Source organism: Triturus cristatus, chromosome 4_1 (assembly GCF_964204655.1).
Source record: "Triturus cristatus chromosome 4_1, aTriCri1.1, whole genome shotgun sequence".
Classification (NCBI taxonomy): domain Eukaryota; kingdom Metazoa; phylum Chordata; class Amphibia; order Caudata; family Salamandridae; genus Triturus; species Triturus cristatus.
The window spans coordinates 305,475,906-305,489,279 of NC_140585.1; the positions used below are offsets into that span (position 1 = coordinate 305,475,906).

Sequence of the window (13,374 nt, forward strand, 5' to 3'; positions counted from 1 at the left end):
ATTTGATCAGATATACAAAAAATAGATGCCTTCTGTGTGGAATTCAGAAATCAGTTTAGATAACGTCTGACTTCAGATATAAAGGTTAAATAACTTGTAAACAAACCTTAAACCTAAATAGACTTTCAGAGACTTTTATTTTCTTCAATTAACAATGGCATTATGATTAGGCATTTATCATCTAAACATTTCTGTTTTAGTTGCTTGAATAAATCCCAGTAGAACGTAAAAATAAGGATTCGGAACACTAGCATCCAGCGGCACACAGAGTACAGTGCATCAAAAGCAGACAGGACCCCGCTTTTTACGAGATTGGGATCCTGTACAAAATACAGGTATAGAAATATAAGTATTTGCTACATCCAATAAACAAAAGAGCACTATAGTAGCCGCACATACATGGCTCTTTATTTGTCAATTTAAAGGTACGATGCTGGGCTATGAATTCATACAACTGATACCCTTTGTATAAATATATCCATAGGCATGAATAAAATAAATTGACCTCTGATATGCTGAAGTAAGATGAGTGGACTAAATATCTTCTCCTCTCAATTGTCCTGCCATCTAAATAAAAGGTATAGAATGAGTAATTGGGATTGCCCCAAAGCTATTCCTAAAAACGTTTATTTATGGATTGGACATATTTAACAACAATTCCTATTACATATTGTGTTCCTGACTTAGTTAAAGTTCCAGAGTGAATCAACAGGAACTTCCAAAGATAAAACTATCTTTTGAGAATTCAGATACTAAGTTAGAAATAGGTGATTATAACGTTTTTAATCATGTTTCTTTAATTTATCTTTTCTTCTCTTCACATTATGGGCATTGCATGCATCACTACCCCAAAAAAATTAAAGCACTTTTTATGCATGTTTTTCACAGGGAGGTGTCTTTACACCACTATTATGTATATACACAGATTTTAGTACACATATTCTATTCTCAGAATATGGTTTTAAATTCACAAACTCTCATTATATGCATCTCACCTTCTTTGGATTAGTCCTTCCACGTGATACTGAACAATAATAACTAAATTGATTGAGTAATGAAATGAACTAAATAGAATTGACATTAATCTAGGACATATAATCAAAATATGTACACATAGAGTCTGAAATTATACTTTATTATATATTCGATACAGAGAAAGTTGTGACGGTCCCTTGATGAAGCCGAAACGCGCGTCGTTTCCATCTGCTGCCAGCCTTCCCTTCTGTCCATGAACCACCTGGACCTTCTTATTGTTAATAAATATATACTGTTACAAACTGTTTAATCAATTATAACATTTATTCGCATTATCCTGTTCATGAACATATGATCAAATAACATATATGTATTTCAGACTTGATGTTTTTTTATAGAAAGTAAATAGTTTTTTTGATACCTGAAAAAAATAAAATATAATGAAAATAAAAAGATTTTTGATAAGAAAGAAATTACTGATATGGACAAAGTTATTTCTTGATGATGATGTAAAATGTTTCCTGAAGAATTATCATGATGTTGTCCTAGAAGCATATGTTGTGATTATTGTACACTTTTTGCTAGTCGCAATTGTCTGTAGCTCTGCTGAGAGCATATGCTAGCATGTTGTGAAGGCCTGGAACATGCTTGGCCCTGAGAGAAATCCCATGCTATGTTGACAGCTCCATAGTTCTTGCACTTCTTAAGACAGCGTGAGAGAATTAGTTCCACCCTGTTTGTTTATGTGGACCAGCACGGAGGAGCCTGCTATTCTCGGTAGAAAGGCCTTTAAAGAGAAGAATATAGTCTTCAGCTCCAGGCTGTTTATATGACATTGTTTTTGAGAATTGGACCATTTGCCCTGGATTTGGAGATCCTGTAAATGACCTCCCAAGCCTTCCATGGAGGCATCCGTTGTCATTATGTAGTCTGGTACTTCTTGTGAGTAAGGGAGGCCCTTGGAAAGATGTGGACTGTGATACCACCCTCGCATTGCCGCTTTCATAGTCGGGGCTATAAGGATGGTGCCTTTGAAGGATCCCGACGTTTGTAGCCACTGTTTGTGACGCTCTTCTTGCAGAGGTGCCATTTTGAGCCTGGCTAAAGGTACTAGGTTGATTGATGAACACATCCCTAGGCGTGACTTGTACCTCTCACTGAAATAGACTTTCTTCTTGAGATAGTCATAACAAGCTGCTGTAGACGTGCCTGTCACTCGTCCGATAGGAAGGCCTTGCATTTGATCATGTCCAACCTGACTACGAGAAATTGTGCTATTTGACTGGGAAGAGAAGACTTTTTGATGTCCACTGTCAGCCTTAGTCTGTTGAATAGCTGGAGACAAGCATCTGTGGTTCTGGCCGCTTGATCTGCTGTTGGTGCCTTCAGTAGCCAATTGGCCAAGTAGGGGAATACTTGGTGACCGTGAGAATGTAGGGCCGCGGCCAATGGTGCAAGGCATTTTGTAAAGATTCTGGGTGCGGTCTTTAGGCCGAATAGAAGAACCTTTAATTGGTAGTGGGTACCACCTACCGTAAACCTGAGGAATTTTCAGTGTTTCTGATGGATGGGGATGTGGAAGTATGTGTTTTCTAGATCGGGTGAGGTAAGAAAGTCTCCTGTGTTGAGGCGACGCAGGATCTTGGCTAAAGTTACCATCCTGAACGTTTGTTTTTTCAGGTACTTGTTGAGGCTCTTGAGATCCTGTATTGGTCTCCATTCCCTGATTTCTTCATTATTAAGAAAAAAATACAGGAATAGAAACCCTGACCCCTTTGCAGAGGTGAAACTTCCTCAGTTGCACCTTTTGAGAGCATGATCTTTACTTCCTTGTGCAATAAGTGAAGATGAGGGGGAGGGGCTCCCTTGGGTGGAGTAGTCCGACGCTTGCTTGTAAACTCCAGAGTATGACCAAAGGTAATTAGATCCAACACCCACTGGTCTGATGTTATGCTCTCCCAATGTTGGTAAAAACTGCAAATCTTCACACCCATGGGAAGGATGAAGGGGGGGAGCTGGTACCCGGTGTTGCTCATTGCTTCCTTCCATTGCCCCGCACCTCAGATGGTGTCCTTTTGTTTCCCTGAAGGGCATTTTTCTATATTGGAGGCTGGTTAATGATTTTGCTGTGTCAGTGTCCGCGAATTATCAATAGGTTTGCCAAATAAAGAATCTCCATCGAACGCCAATGTCCAAGATTTCTGTTTGAACTTCTGGCCTGAAATTGGTGGCCTTTAACCACCCATGGCGTCTCAACACTGCTGCGTTAGCCAGTTGTCGGAAACCTGTGTTAGCTATATCCACAGCAAAGTCAATGGTCTCCAAGGACGCTCTTTCACCCTCTACAAGGATTTTCCTTGCCTTTTATTTCCAGTCTTCAGGGATGAGGTCCAATAAGGCTGCCATATCCGACCACATCTGTCGGTCATGACGGCCGATAATAGCCAAAGCGTTGGCTGCCCAAATGGTAACAGCAGCCATGGTTTCAAAAACGCTTACCCATGATGCCCAATTTGCGTTCGTCCTTTTCCAGAGGAGTCGAGATTTGAGTAGCCAGATTTTTGATCTCCTCTACACCACCAGCGAAATGACAGAATTCGGCTTAGTGTGACCCATCAGGCAACAAGGTGCATCTTCAAGGGACCCTGTACTTCTTGTATATTCGAGGGAGCACTGGTGTTATAGTGGCCGGTGTTTACATTATCTTTACTCCCTCTTGTCAGATATAATCTAGAATAGGGATCGTACTAATAGATTTCCTGGTTTCCTCCTTAGAATCATACAGAAAGCAATCTGTATGCTGAACAGCCATGGGGAGATAGAGATGCTCTCTCCATCAAGTTGTGGAACTCCCCAACATCTTCTGGAGGTGAGTCAGGTGAATGATGTGCCGGAGGAGAGGGTGTAGAATGATATAGTCATCCCAGGGATCCGCAGGCTGATGTCTTTCTGGGATCTCTCCTTCTTATCTCTCTTCCTCTGAAGAAGAAGGGTTTTCCTCATCAGGAGCCTGTGTTGGAGGGCACGGTACTGTAGATGTTGCTGAGTGGCATAAGGCTGGCATTGTTGGGAGCTGTGATTGATGTGGCGGTGACTCACTCTGGACATCCTGGGGAGGAAATCTCTGCCTGTAGTCCGCCAACATGACTTAAAGGTCGTGGATTAAAGACAGTGGTAAATGCCCAATTACCCTAAGACGAGGTTTAGGAGGATAACCATAAGGTTGAAAACGATGTGGAGGAACCAGATATTGCTAGTAATATTGCTGTTGCTCCTCATCCTCATAATTGTCCTCTTCATCCTGCCATTTCACATGCAACTCGGATGGGCTATGTGCCACCCCATATGCCCAATTGTCATCCTCCTCCTCATCTTCTGACTGTTGGAAGTCTAATAAGTGTGAGGGAGGTAACTGGGAGATCTTTGCAAAGGATTAAACATTCGGGTGGGGAAAGGTCTTCGTTACCCGGGTAACAATGACCGTCGTCGACCGTGGTGTTGACGGTACCAATGACCTTGAAGAGGGAATATTCTTCATCGACGGTGCTGTTGTTGCTGTTGTTACCATCAATGATGTAGGCGTCGATGGTGTTGTCGGTTGTGGCTCGTCGATGACAGGGTGGCCGACGGGACGCATGTCGATGGGGAGCTTGTCGACGGGGCGCTCATTAATGGCGCCTTCTTCATCGACGAAGTCTTCGTCAACGAGGATGTGGACTGAATAGATGTCGACAATGATACTCTCGTCGATGGTATGGGTCCTGAAATAGCCATCGCTGTCATCATTCCTACCATCGACGGAGCTGACGACGTGACTGCGGTTCTTGTCGTCGTCGACGGTCCAGGAGTTGACGTCGTCGATGATGATTTTGTGTCTTTTTTTCTTATCGTATCTGTAAATGCGGCTCTAGGACATTCCTTCTCCTTTCCCACAGGAGAGGTGGGTACGGATGTTGTAGGCTCTGAGGAGACTTTATGGTGTTGCTTCTTTCTATGGCTTTTGCTCTCCTGGGATGGTTTGAGGTGTTTCCTGCCCTCACCTATGATCTTGCAACCTGGATCTTTTGTGCGGTCTGGATGAGCTATCACTGTCTTCTTCAAAAGACATCTTTTGCGTGGTGGACTGGAGCTACAAAAGCAGACTCCCCTCTCTATCCCTCAGAGTTTTAGAAGAAAAGGTCAGACAGATCTTGCATTGTCTTACCTCATGAGAAGGATGGAGGCAGTAAATAAAGTCTTTATGTGGATCATCCACATGGACTCACTCCCTGCCACATGTCTTACATGGGTGGAAGAGGCCTTTCTTATCTGACATGTTGAAAAGATCAACCTTTAGGAAAATTCCAGAAAGAAACTGAGTCGAACTCAGGGAGACTTTCTTCACACACGACGTGCAGTAAAAATATGAGGGAAACTGCCTCTGCTAGGAAAGTTCTAGAGGGTGCTAGCAGCTGATTGGCTGCATTCAATATTTAGTTTTTTAAAATAGGACATAGGCGATGTAAAACATGGCTCAGGACCGTTATAACCTATGGCATTATACAAATACTGCTCGATTATGTTACTGTGGGTCTCCCATCTCGACGATGGAAATGATTCAGGCATGTGAATCTATGAAAGATACCCAAAACCGGCAGGTTTCTCTCACTCCTCCCTGCCACGAATTATGCTCATTCAGTGTAAGGAGTTGGACAACCCTGTCAGAGTAACTCTTATCTGCAGGGGGAGCACTGCATATAGATTTTGGGTTGCTAAATATGAGTCAATTAAATAATTAGTTTGCCATATGAGATATAGACTGATACCTGGAAGGAAGAAAACCCTACTATATTACACATGTGTGCACAGGTCTTTGTCAATAGAATGCTCCTAGAAGAAAAGGCGCACAATCACATGGCTGAATAAAACCTGAGAACTGAACCATATTGTGTCATACCACGCAATACTGTTTGTGGTGTGGTATTAATGGTTATGTTGTTAAATAGTCAAGTACAGGGCAAAGGGCAAAAACACCAATGAAAAAACACATAGTTGAGATCTCTTACCGCTTCAACGAGGCTGCCAGCACTACCATGGAACTGTCGCCCACTCTCTTGAGCTTGGCTGGGGACTGTGAGGGACAGCGGCCTAGTTCTCCGAGTGTGGCAGTGCGTGCTGTCGGAATACCAGGAGCTGCAGTTTATGGATGGGAAGCTGTTGTTGAGCTTTTCACTGGACTCCACCCCATCAAGCCGCAGCGTTGGAATAGACGGCTGTGGCCAGCCACGGTTACACGGCGTGGCCGGTGGTGTGGAGCACAACCGGGAGAACATTGTCGGAGAATGGCTTCTCCGTAGCAGGGGACTCAGTCCTGCTACCGCTAATGCCTGCATACACAGAAGACAGGAGAGAGGCACCTTGTGAATAAGCAAACTCTGAAGTATGACACAGTACTTTACAGTGCTTTCTGAAACCACCCGCAAGTTCACTCGTAAGAACAGCAATGCAAGCAAAGTTTTGTTTTACCTTGGAGCTTAAAAAACACAGCAGCCAGGGAGGGCTGTTTTATTTATTTCAATGATGTGAATCATTGGTGTTGAAGAGAGAATGTGCAACACACAAAAACTAATAATTACAGCATAACACATCTCAGAGACTAGGTGTGCCAAACGTTTGGTCTTCATGTTAGACTAGTCTGGACCAGTGTCACTTGCCGTAGACAACGCTGAGACTGCTTGGGCTTTGCCTTAGTGGGGGATATCTAGAGGTGACAAGCAGTGACGGGGAGTGACTGCCACTAAGCCAAAACCATCAAAAAAACCTGTGTCGAGTCCACACCATATTATGCTACGTGTTGCATGGCAAGGGGTACATTTTACAGCATTCACTTTATTTTGTCCACTTCTTTATTTATAAGTATAAGGATGAAATTAGTCATGATAGCGCTGCCACGATTGCTTTACTTTTTTCGTACTTTGCCGATATGGATCCCGGCCCCCTTTTTTAAGATGCTGCGGACTTTGATGACAGGGTTTATTTGGGGGACGGGCAGACGGCGGGTGGCTCTGGCCACGCTGATGAGACCCCGAGAGGAGGGGGGGCTGGCAGCCCCAGATTTTGAATGGTACTATTTGGCGGCCCAGCTGCAATGGCTTACACAGGCCGTGGCGCGTGAGTTTAGAGGTCCTGATGGCCCCCAGGGTAGGGTCATCCCTCGTCACGTGTTGTCCTTTATTGTGCTCCAGCAGCGGCTCAGGTTGGACCAGCTTACCCTCGAGGAGCGCACCCTCCGGCTGTGCTGGCTTCGCAGTCAGAGACGGGCAGGCTTCGTGGTCCCATACGCTCCGGAAGTTCCTCTGGGCATGTGCACGGCCCTCCCGCATGGTGGGGATTGGTCGGCGTTGGCTGGTTGGGAAGAATGTGGGGTTCATATGATCGGGGATTTATACAGGGAGGGTGTCTTGCTACCTTTCCAGGATTTACAGGAGGCTTATGATTTACCAAGGGGGGATTATCTTTTACACGCCGCCTTGGTGTCGGGGATTCAGAAGCACTGGAAGATGGGCCTGTCGGAGCCCATGACCTCTTTGGGGTGCCAATATATCACTATGGCGGCGGGTACGGTCAGGGCCATCACTTGTCTCTATAGGCGTTTATCTACGGAGAAGCTTCCGCCCTTGGATGCCTTGCGGGGTAAATGGGAGGGTGATCTTGGTAGGCCCATTCCTGAGACGACTTGGCCCCAGCTGCTGCGACGGACCTGGATTGGTTCAATTCTTCACTCTTCACAGGGCTTACTTAACTCCGGTAAAAATTTTGCGGTACTTTGGAGGTTCCCACTCCTCATGCCCCCGGTGCAAGGCGGACAGGGCTGATTTTGGCCATATGTTTTGGTCCTGTCGGGGATTGGGCTCTTACTGGACGGATGTGGTGGCGTGTCTGAATCGAGTGACTGAGCGTGAGCTGGATGTGGAGGTGGGGACTTGCCTCCTGCTTTGGTTTCCGCACACTCCTCGTACTAAAATCACGAGCAAATTCTATGATCTGGGTTTGAAAATGGCGAAGAGGGAGCTCACCATGCACTGGAAGGCACAGGCCGGGCCGAGCTTTTGGAGGTGGAAGGCGAGTTTCTTGTCTTGGGCAGGGAGCGAAGGGACGCTTCGGCTGCAGCTGGCCCAGCGGGTGGCTAATGATAAGGCGCTGGATGCGGCTAGGGCATGGAGAGCGCTAGTGGAGGGGCTTCGCGCTTTGGAGCAGTTGGATGAGGAGGACGGGGATCCTGTAGACATTGGCCGGGGTCTGGGACCCGGGGCAGGGCCCTCTGGGACCGCGGGGGAGACTGCATCGAATGAGGCCCCTTCAGCGGAGTTGGGAGGGGTCTGTGTCTGCACAAAGTATTGAGGTGCACGTGGGTGGTCAGGGCGGGAGCATGAAGAGTATATGGCGGGGGACATGGAGCCTCAGGTCCTTTGAGATTATTCCTGATGTCTTTTCCGTTGCTTAGAGCTGGGCTGTGTCGGACCTCGGGGTGCTTAATGTCTCAATTTACAGGGGTTGGAGGCGGGCACGCTGACAGAGGGGAGGAGGGGGTAGAGAGGGTGGTAGGGGGGGAGTTAGGGTAGCAAATGTTGACGATCTGGTTTCTCCTGATCTGTGTATTGATGACTGGGTCTTATATAGGATACTATTGTAAGCAACATTGGCTTATTGGTTTGACGGTTGGAAAACCTCAATAAAATATTTTCACAAAAAAAAGGATGAAATTAGTCAGACACTGGGTATTGTGAGGCTTTTTGGAACTCGTCTTTAAAGATTAAAAAACAATAATTAAGGGCCCAATTTATATTTTAGTGTTTTTTCCACCAGGGCAACGGAGTAATTACTTCAGCTCCTTGACAAACGTGCCGCAGGCCAAATTTTGAGAGGTCTGCTGGCCTAACAGACATTCAAGCATTGACAGGAACCTCCGTCACGGACGGCTCCATTAACATGAAAATCCAAAAGTGGGCTTTTCGTTTTGAAAATAAAAAAATGCCCCCTCGTCATGGGAGTGTCTCCCATGGCGAAGGGACATTGATCACTTTTCTGTTACTTACCTTACTGACAGGTTTTTCCTGGCGGTAACGGCCATTAAAAAAAACTGCTACATGCTTGGCCATCCAAATTAGGTGGACAGACATACAGCCAAACCTCAGACGACCTGAAAGCCCAGGCTCCGAACGGGGCCATTGCAGGGCTGAAACATGACGACCTAGCGGATAATGAGCACCATAGCAGGGCTATTATTGCCCTAGATTTCGTGCTTGTAATCATCCCTCCATCACTAATGAATAAAGATTGCAGAATTTACCGGCAAGTGGTAGGGATGTTTACTTAAAACCCCACTCTTTTCCTTTTTTTTCTTCACTTTAGTTTCCTACTAATAGTGATATCACTGTCCATAATACGGGATCGTTCGCCATTAGAGGATTCTTGGGTGAACATGGGATGGACGATGATGAAGCCTGACACCTGGGAGGTGTGTGAAGCCATCCTGTACATTTTTTAACACACTACGGTGCTGGTCCAATAATTTTGGAATCCAGTAGTAGCCTGAACATTACCTCAACGGAAGTACACCTATACAATAAGGTGGCACGCGACCACAAAAAGTGGACTTGATGATTTAAGGGCCTGCTTGCGTTTTTTGGATACGCTATTGTTAAGGGCATAAAGTTGCTCCCACCGACCCACTCAGAAGTGGGCCACGTGTGATATATAAGGAGCTATCTTCGCCATGGTCAAAGTATGGTCTGCCCAAATTAAAATCGGGTGGGTAAACCATTATGTTGGCTGGGAGGTAACATAAATCGGGCTCGTAGGGCCAGATGTACGACCTTTTCATTTAGCGGCTCGCAATTTGTGAGACACTGTGAGTCGCAAATTGCGAGGCACTAAATGAAATATCTGCCCTTAAAAAATTATTTTGCATGCATTTGCAAAGGGGTAGGGGTCCCCTGGGAACCCCTTTCCCCCTTTCCTTTTGTAAATGCATTACCACCTACTTGAAGTAGGTGGTAATTGCGAGTGTTTTGCGACCGCATTGCGGTCGCAAAACAGTACATTGTTTTGAGACTCGCTATTTGGAAGGGAACACCCCTTCCAAATAGCGAGTCGCAAAACCTATTTAGCTAGTCGTAAAAAAATTGAGACTTGCTAAATAGGCTATGTACATAGCCCAATATGTTTTTGCATGTGCAAACGGGTTCGCAAACCAGTTTGCGCATGCAAAAACGGGTCGTACATCCGGCCCGTAGTAATGTATAAGTATAATAAAAGGTCAGAGACACTCTTAAAAAGGTAAGAATATGTTCCAGAAACATGGGTTTGTGTCAGTAGGGCAGCGTATCTTGACATGAGCTTTAGTGCCTGAAAACTACTTAGGTGGAATCTAAGGTCCAGAGAGCTACAGTCATCTGGTCTGACATTTGACAGAGTTCATCAAAATAGGCGAATACATGTTTCTATTACCAGCTTTATGGTAACTAAAGGCAGCAGTATAACATATCACTGCAAGTATGTGATGCAAACTACATGTTACCTCATCTCCTGTTAAATATTGAGCGACTGACAAAAATGTTTTCTTGAGGTTGCAAATCTATTCTCCATTTTAAAAAGTTCCCTCCAAGCTGGTTGATGAAAGTCCTTCTCATACATAATACAGGATGCGTCACATAAATGAGCAAATCATTTTCCATTAATAAAGGGTTCCCCGTGTTTTAAATCCATTCTCATACTGGCTGTGGAAACATTTGTAGTCACGTTCAGCAAATATACATTTTGCCCACCAATCCGAAAAATCTTTCCTACTTCTATTGTCAGTGAGGAGCCTCCTGCTGGGTGCACCCTGTGGAACTTCTCCACAGATTATACTGATGGTAATTTTGTGATATTCTAAGGAAGATCTCTTATAAGAAAAACAATTAATAAAATGGTCAGAATTTGTGCAATCGTGCTTTGCAGTGCCTTCTGCAGCCCATCATTAAGTAACCTACTGCAAATATTCTGGATATTAGCACAGGTTTTTCTGCTTAACTCCTAGGTGATATGGCAATCTGGAAGAGAAGATTCAGAGGTTCATTATTCATTAGAAACATAGTTTAGATTCCATTATTCTAGCGTATAAATTTGGCTTGTAAGCAAGAGTTTATCAAGCTTACTGGACGAAGTTGTAGAGCGAAACTAGGTTTTAAGAGGAAAAAAAAGGTGCTATGGACTCTTCAGGATGATAAGGAAGATTCTCCCCCTCCTTCCTTTTGTCGCTAGACGATTATTAGTTCAGGCTCTGATACTCTCTCGGCTGGATTATGCGAATGCAGTCTATCTGGGAGCGCCACAGGGCACCACTAAGAGGCTGCAAATTGTTCAGAACTGTACAGCCCGCCTATTAATGAACATTCCCAAACGTAGTTCGGCCAAACCTGCCTTCACTATTCTGCACTGGCTTCCCATCCAGAAAAGAATTAGATTCAAGGCAATGTGCATTGTCCATAAAGTTATTTCTGGCAAAGGCTCCCCATTGATTCATTCTATGGTGCAACTATACCGCCCCAATAGGACTTTAAGATCCGACAATAAACGTTTACTCGCAGTTCCCATGATCAAGCGCTCACGAACTGGAGGTCGGTGGTTTTCATATAATGCAGCCAGGTTCTGGGACTGGCTACCCGAACATATACGTTTGGAATCAAATCATCTTAATTTTAGGAAACAGCTTAAAACCTTTCTTTTTCCGTGATCTGTTCTTAGTTTACTAAGGTGCCACATGAAGCGCTGGGATGCCCTCGGGTAGCCATGCGCTATATAAATGTGTATTCATTCATTCATAACAAAACCGTTAATATCTCTACTAGAACTGCCATTCTGAGATGGCACAATCGGCCCATGTTGCAAATTTCTTATTGATAAGTATGTGACTAATGTTTGCAAACAAAGGTGCTTTACCTTTCATCTTTGGGTCTCAACCGTGATTCAAAAACGTTTTTCCTAAAATTATTCAATCCCTTTGTCATGTAAGGCAGGACCATCATAAACTTCCAACCATTTACTCAATTTTGACTAATAAAATGGAATATTACAAATCTATAAATAAGTTAGGTTAAGAGATAAAACATATGGTTCACTTTATCTCTTCCTTTGTTCAAATATTCCTAAATAAGTCACACATTTAATTTCAAAAGATCAACATTTGTTTAAGACTAGACAATTTTTGTTAGCTAACTTTGGGTGGGGTTCTATATTCCTTGTTCAATTCCACAATTCAGAACAATTAATCCACTTTGGACTAAAATGTTTAACTTTAGGATTTTTAAAGCACATGGCTGCCCTAATAGAGCATCCCAGTGATAGAGAACTGGTGACAATAAAAACTCAAGAGACAGTAAGCAAGCGACCTGTATTAAAATAAACATGTCTTCAGTTGCTTCCTAAAGATCACCTCACAAGGATTCTGGCGCAGCCAGAGAACTAAAGTATTAGAGAGTTTAGAGGCCAGCTACGGAAGGAATGGCCACCCTGTCTGGCTCTTCTAATTTTTTAAGTACCCTAGAGCGAGTAAAGAGCTGGATGAGGTGTGGCAGATAGTGGGGACCCATATTGGCAAAGGCGTGAAAGGTAGAGCAAACAGATTGGAATTTAAACCGCATTGTAATTGGGAGACAATGTAAATCAATCGAATGGGCAGAGATGGAATGATGTTTGGGAATGTGCAGCAGTAAGCAAGCCGCTGTGTTTTGTATTATTTGCAGCCACCACCACCGAGTCTGAGAGATGCCCAGATACAGATCATTGGGGTAATCCAGACATGACATTAAGATGGCCTCGATGATGGTTCTTTCTAGAGGCACCTTCCACACTCCAAAACAGCATGCAGTCAGGTTCTTTATGTGATGTTCCAGAGTCAAATTGTGGTCAAGCCAAACCCCCAGATTTTTCACTGTAGGTTTCGGGATTGGAAAAGGACCTGGCTTATCTGGCCACCAAAAAGGTGACCAGAGGCTGGGCTGATTCCCCACCACCATCACTTCGGTTTTTCCACTTTGAAGTCTGAAGCAGTTGAGAGCCATTCAATCTGCCACTGCCAATAAACTAGTTCTCAATTTAAATGAGCTGTTGCCTGAGCCGTGAGTAAAGTCACCAACTGGGTATCATCTGCATCGAATACCAGGATAAGACCAAATCTTCTACATTGTCAGCCAAATGGTGGCTGTAAATGTTAAAAAGTGTAGGGCTTAATGACAAACCATGGGGAACACTGAAAGGCATTGAATGAGTGGTAGAAAGGTAAGGAATAAAAGAGACTTGAAAGGAGCAGCACTCCAAAAATAAAGCATACCACTCCAGGGCCTTACTGCAAATACCGCAATCCAGAAGTCTTTGTAA

The 13,374-nt window shown here is 44.3% G+C and overlaps 1 protein-coding gene across 1 annotated transcript in view; it reads right to left on the bottom strand.

Moving 5' to 3' along the window:
• CACNA1C (calcium voltage-gated channel subunit alpha1 C) overlaps positions 1–13,374 on the bottom strand; it is a 2,189,932-nt gene that overhangs the window by 37,645 nt on the left and 2,138,913 nt on the right. The window contains exon 48 of the mRNA XM_085652198.1: positions 6,021–6,341. Coding sequence (XP_085508324.1) covers positions 6,021–6,341 — 321 coding nt within the window. The remainder of the gene's footprint in view (positions 1–6,020; positions 6,342–13,374) is intronic.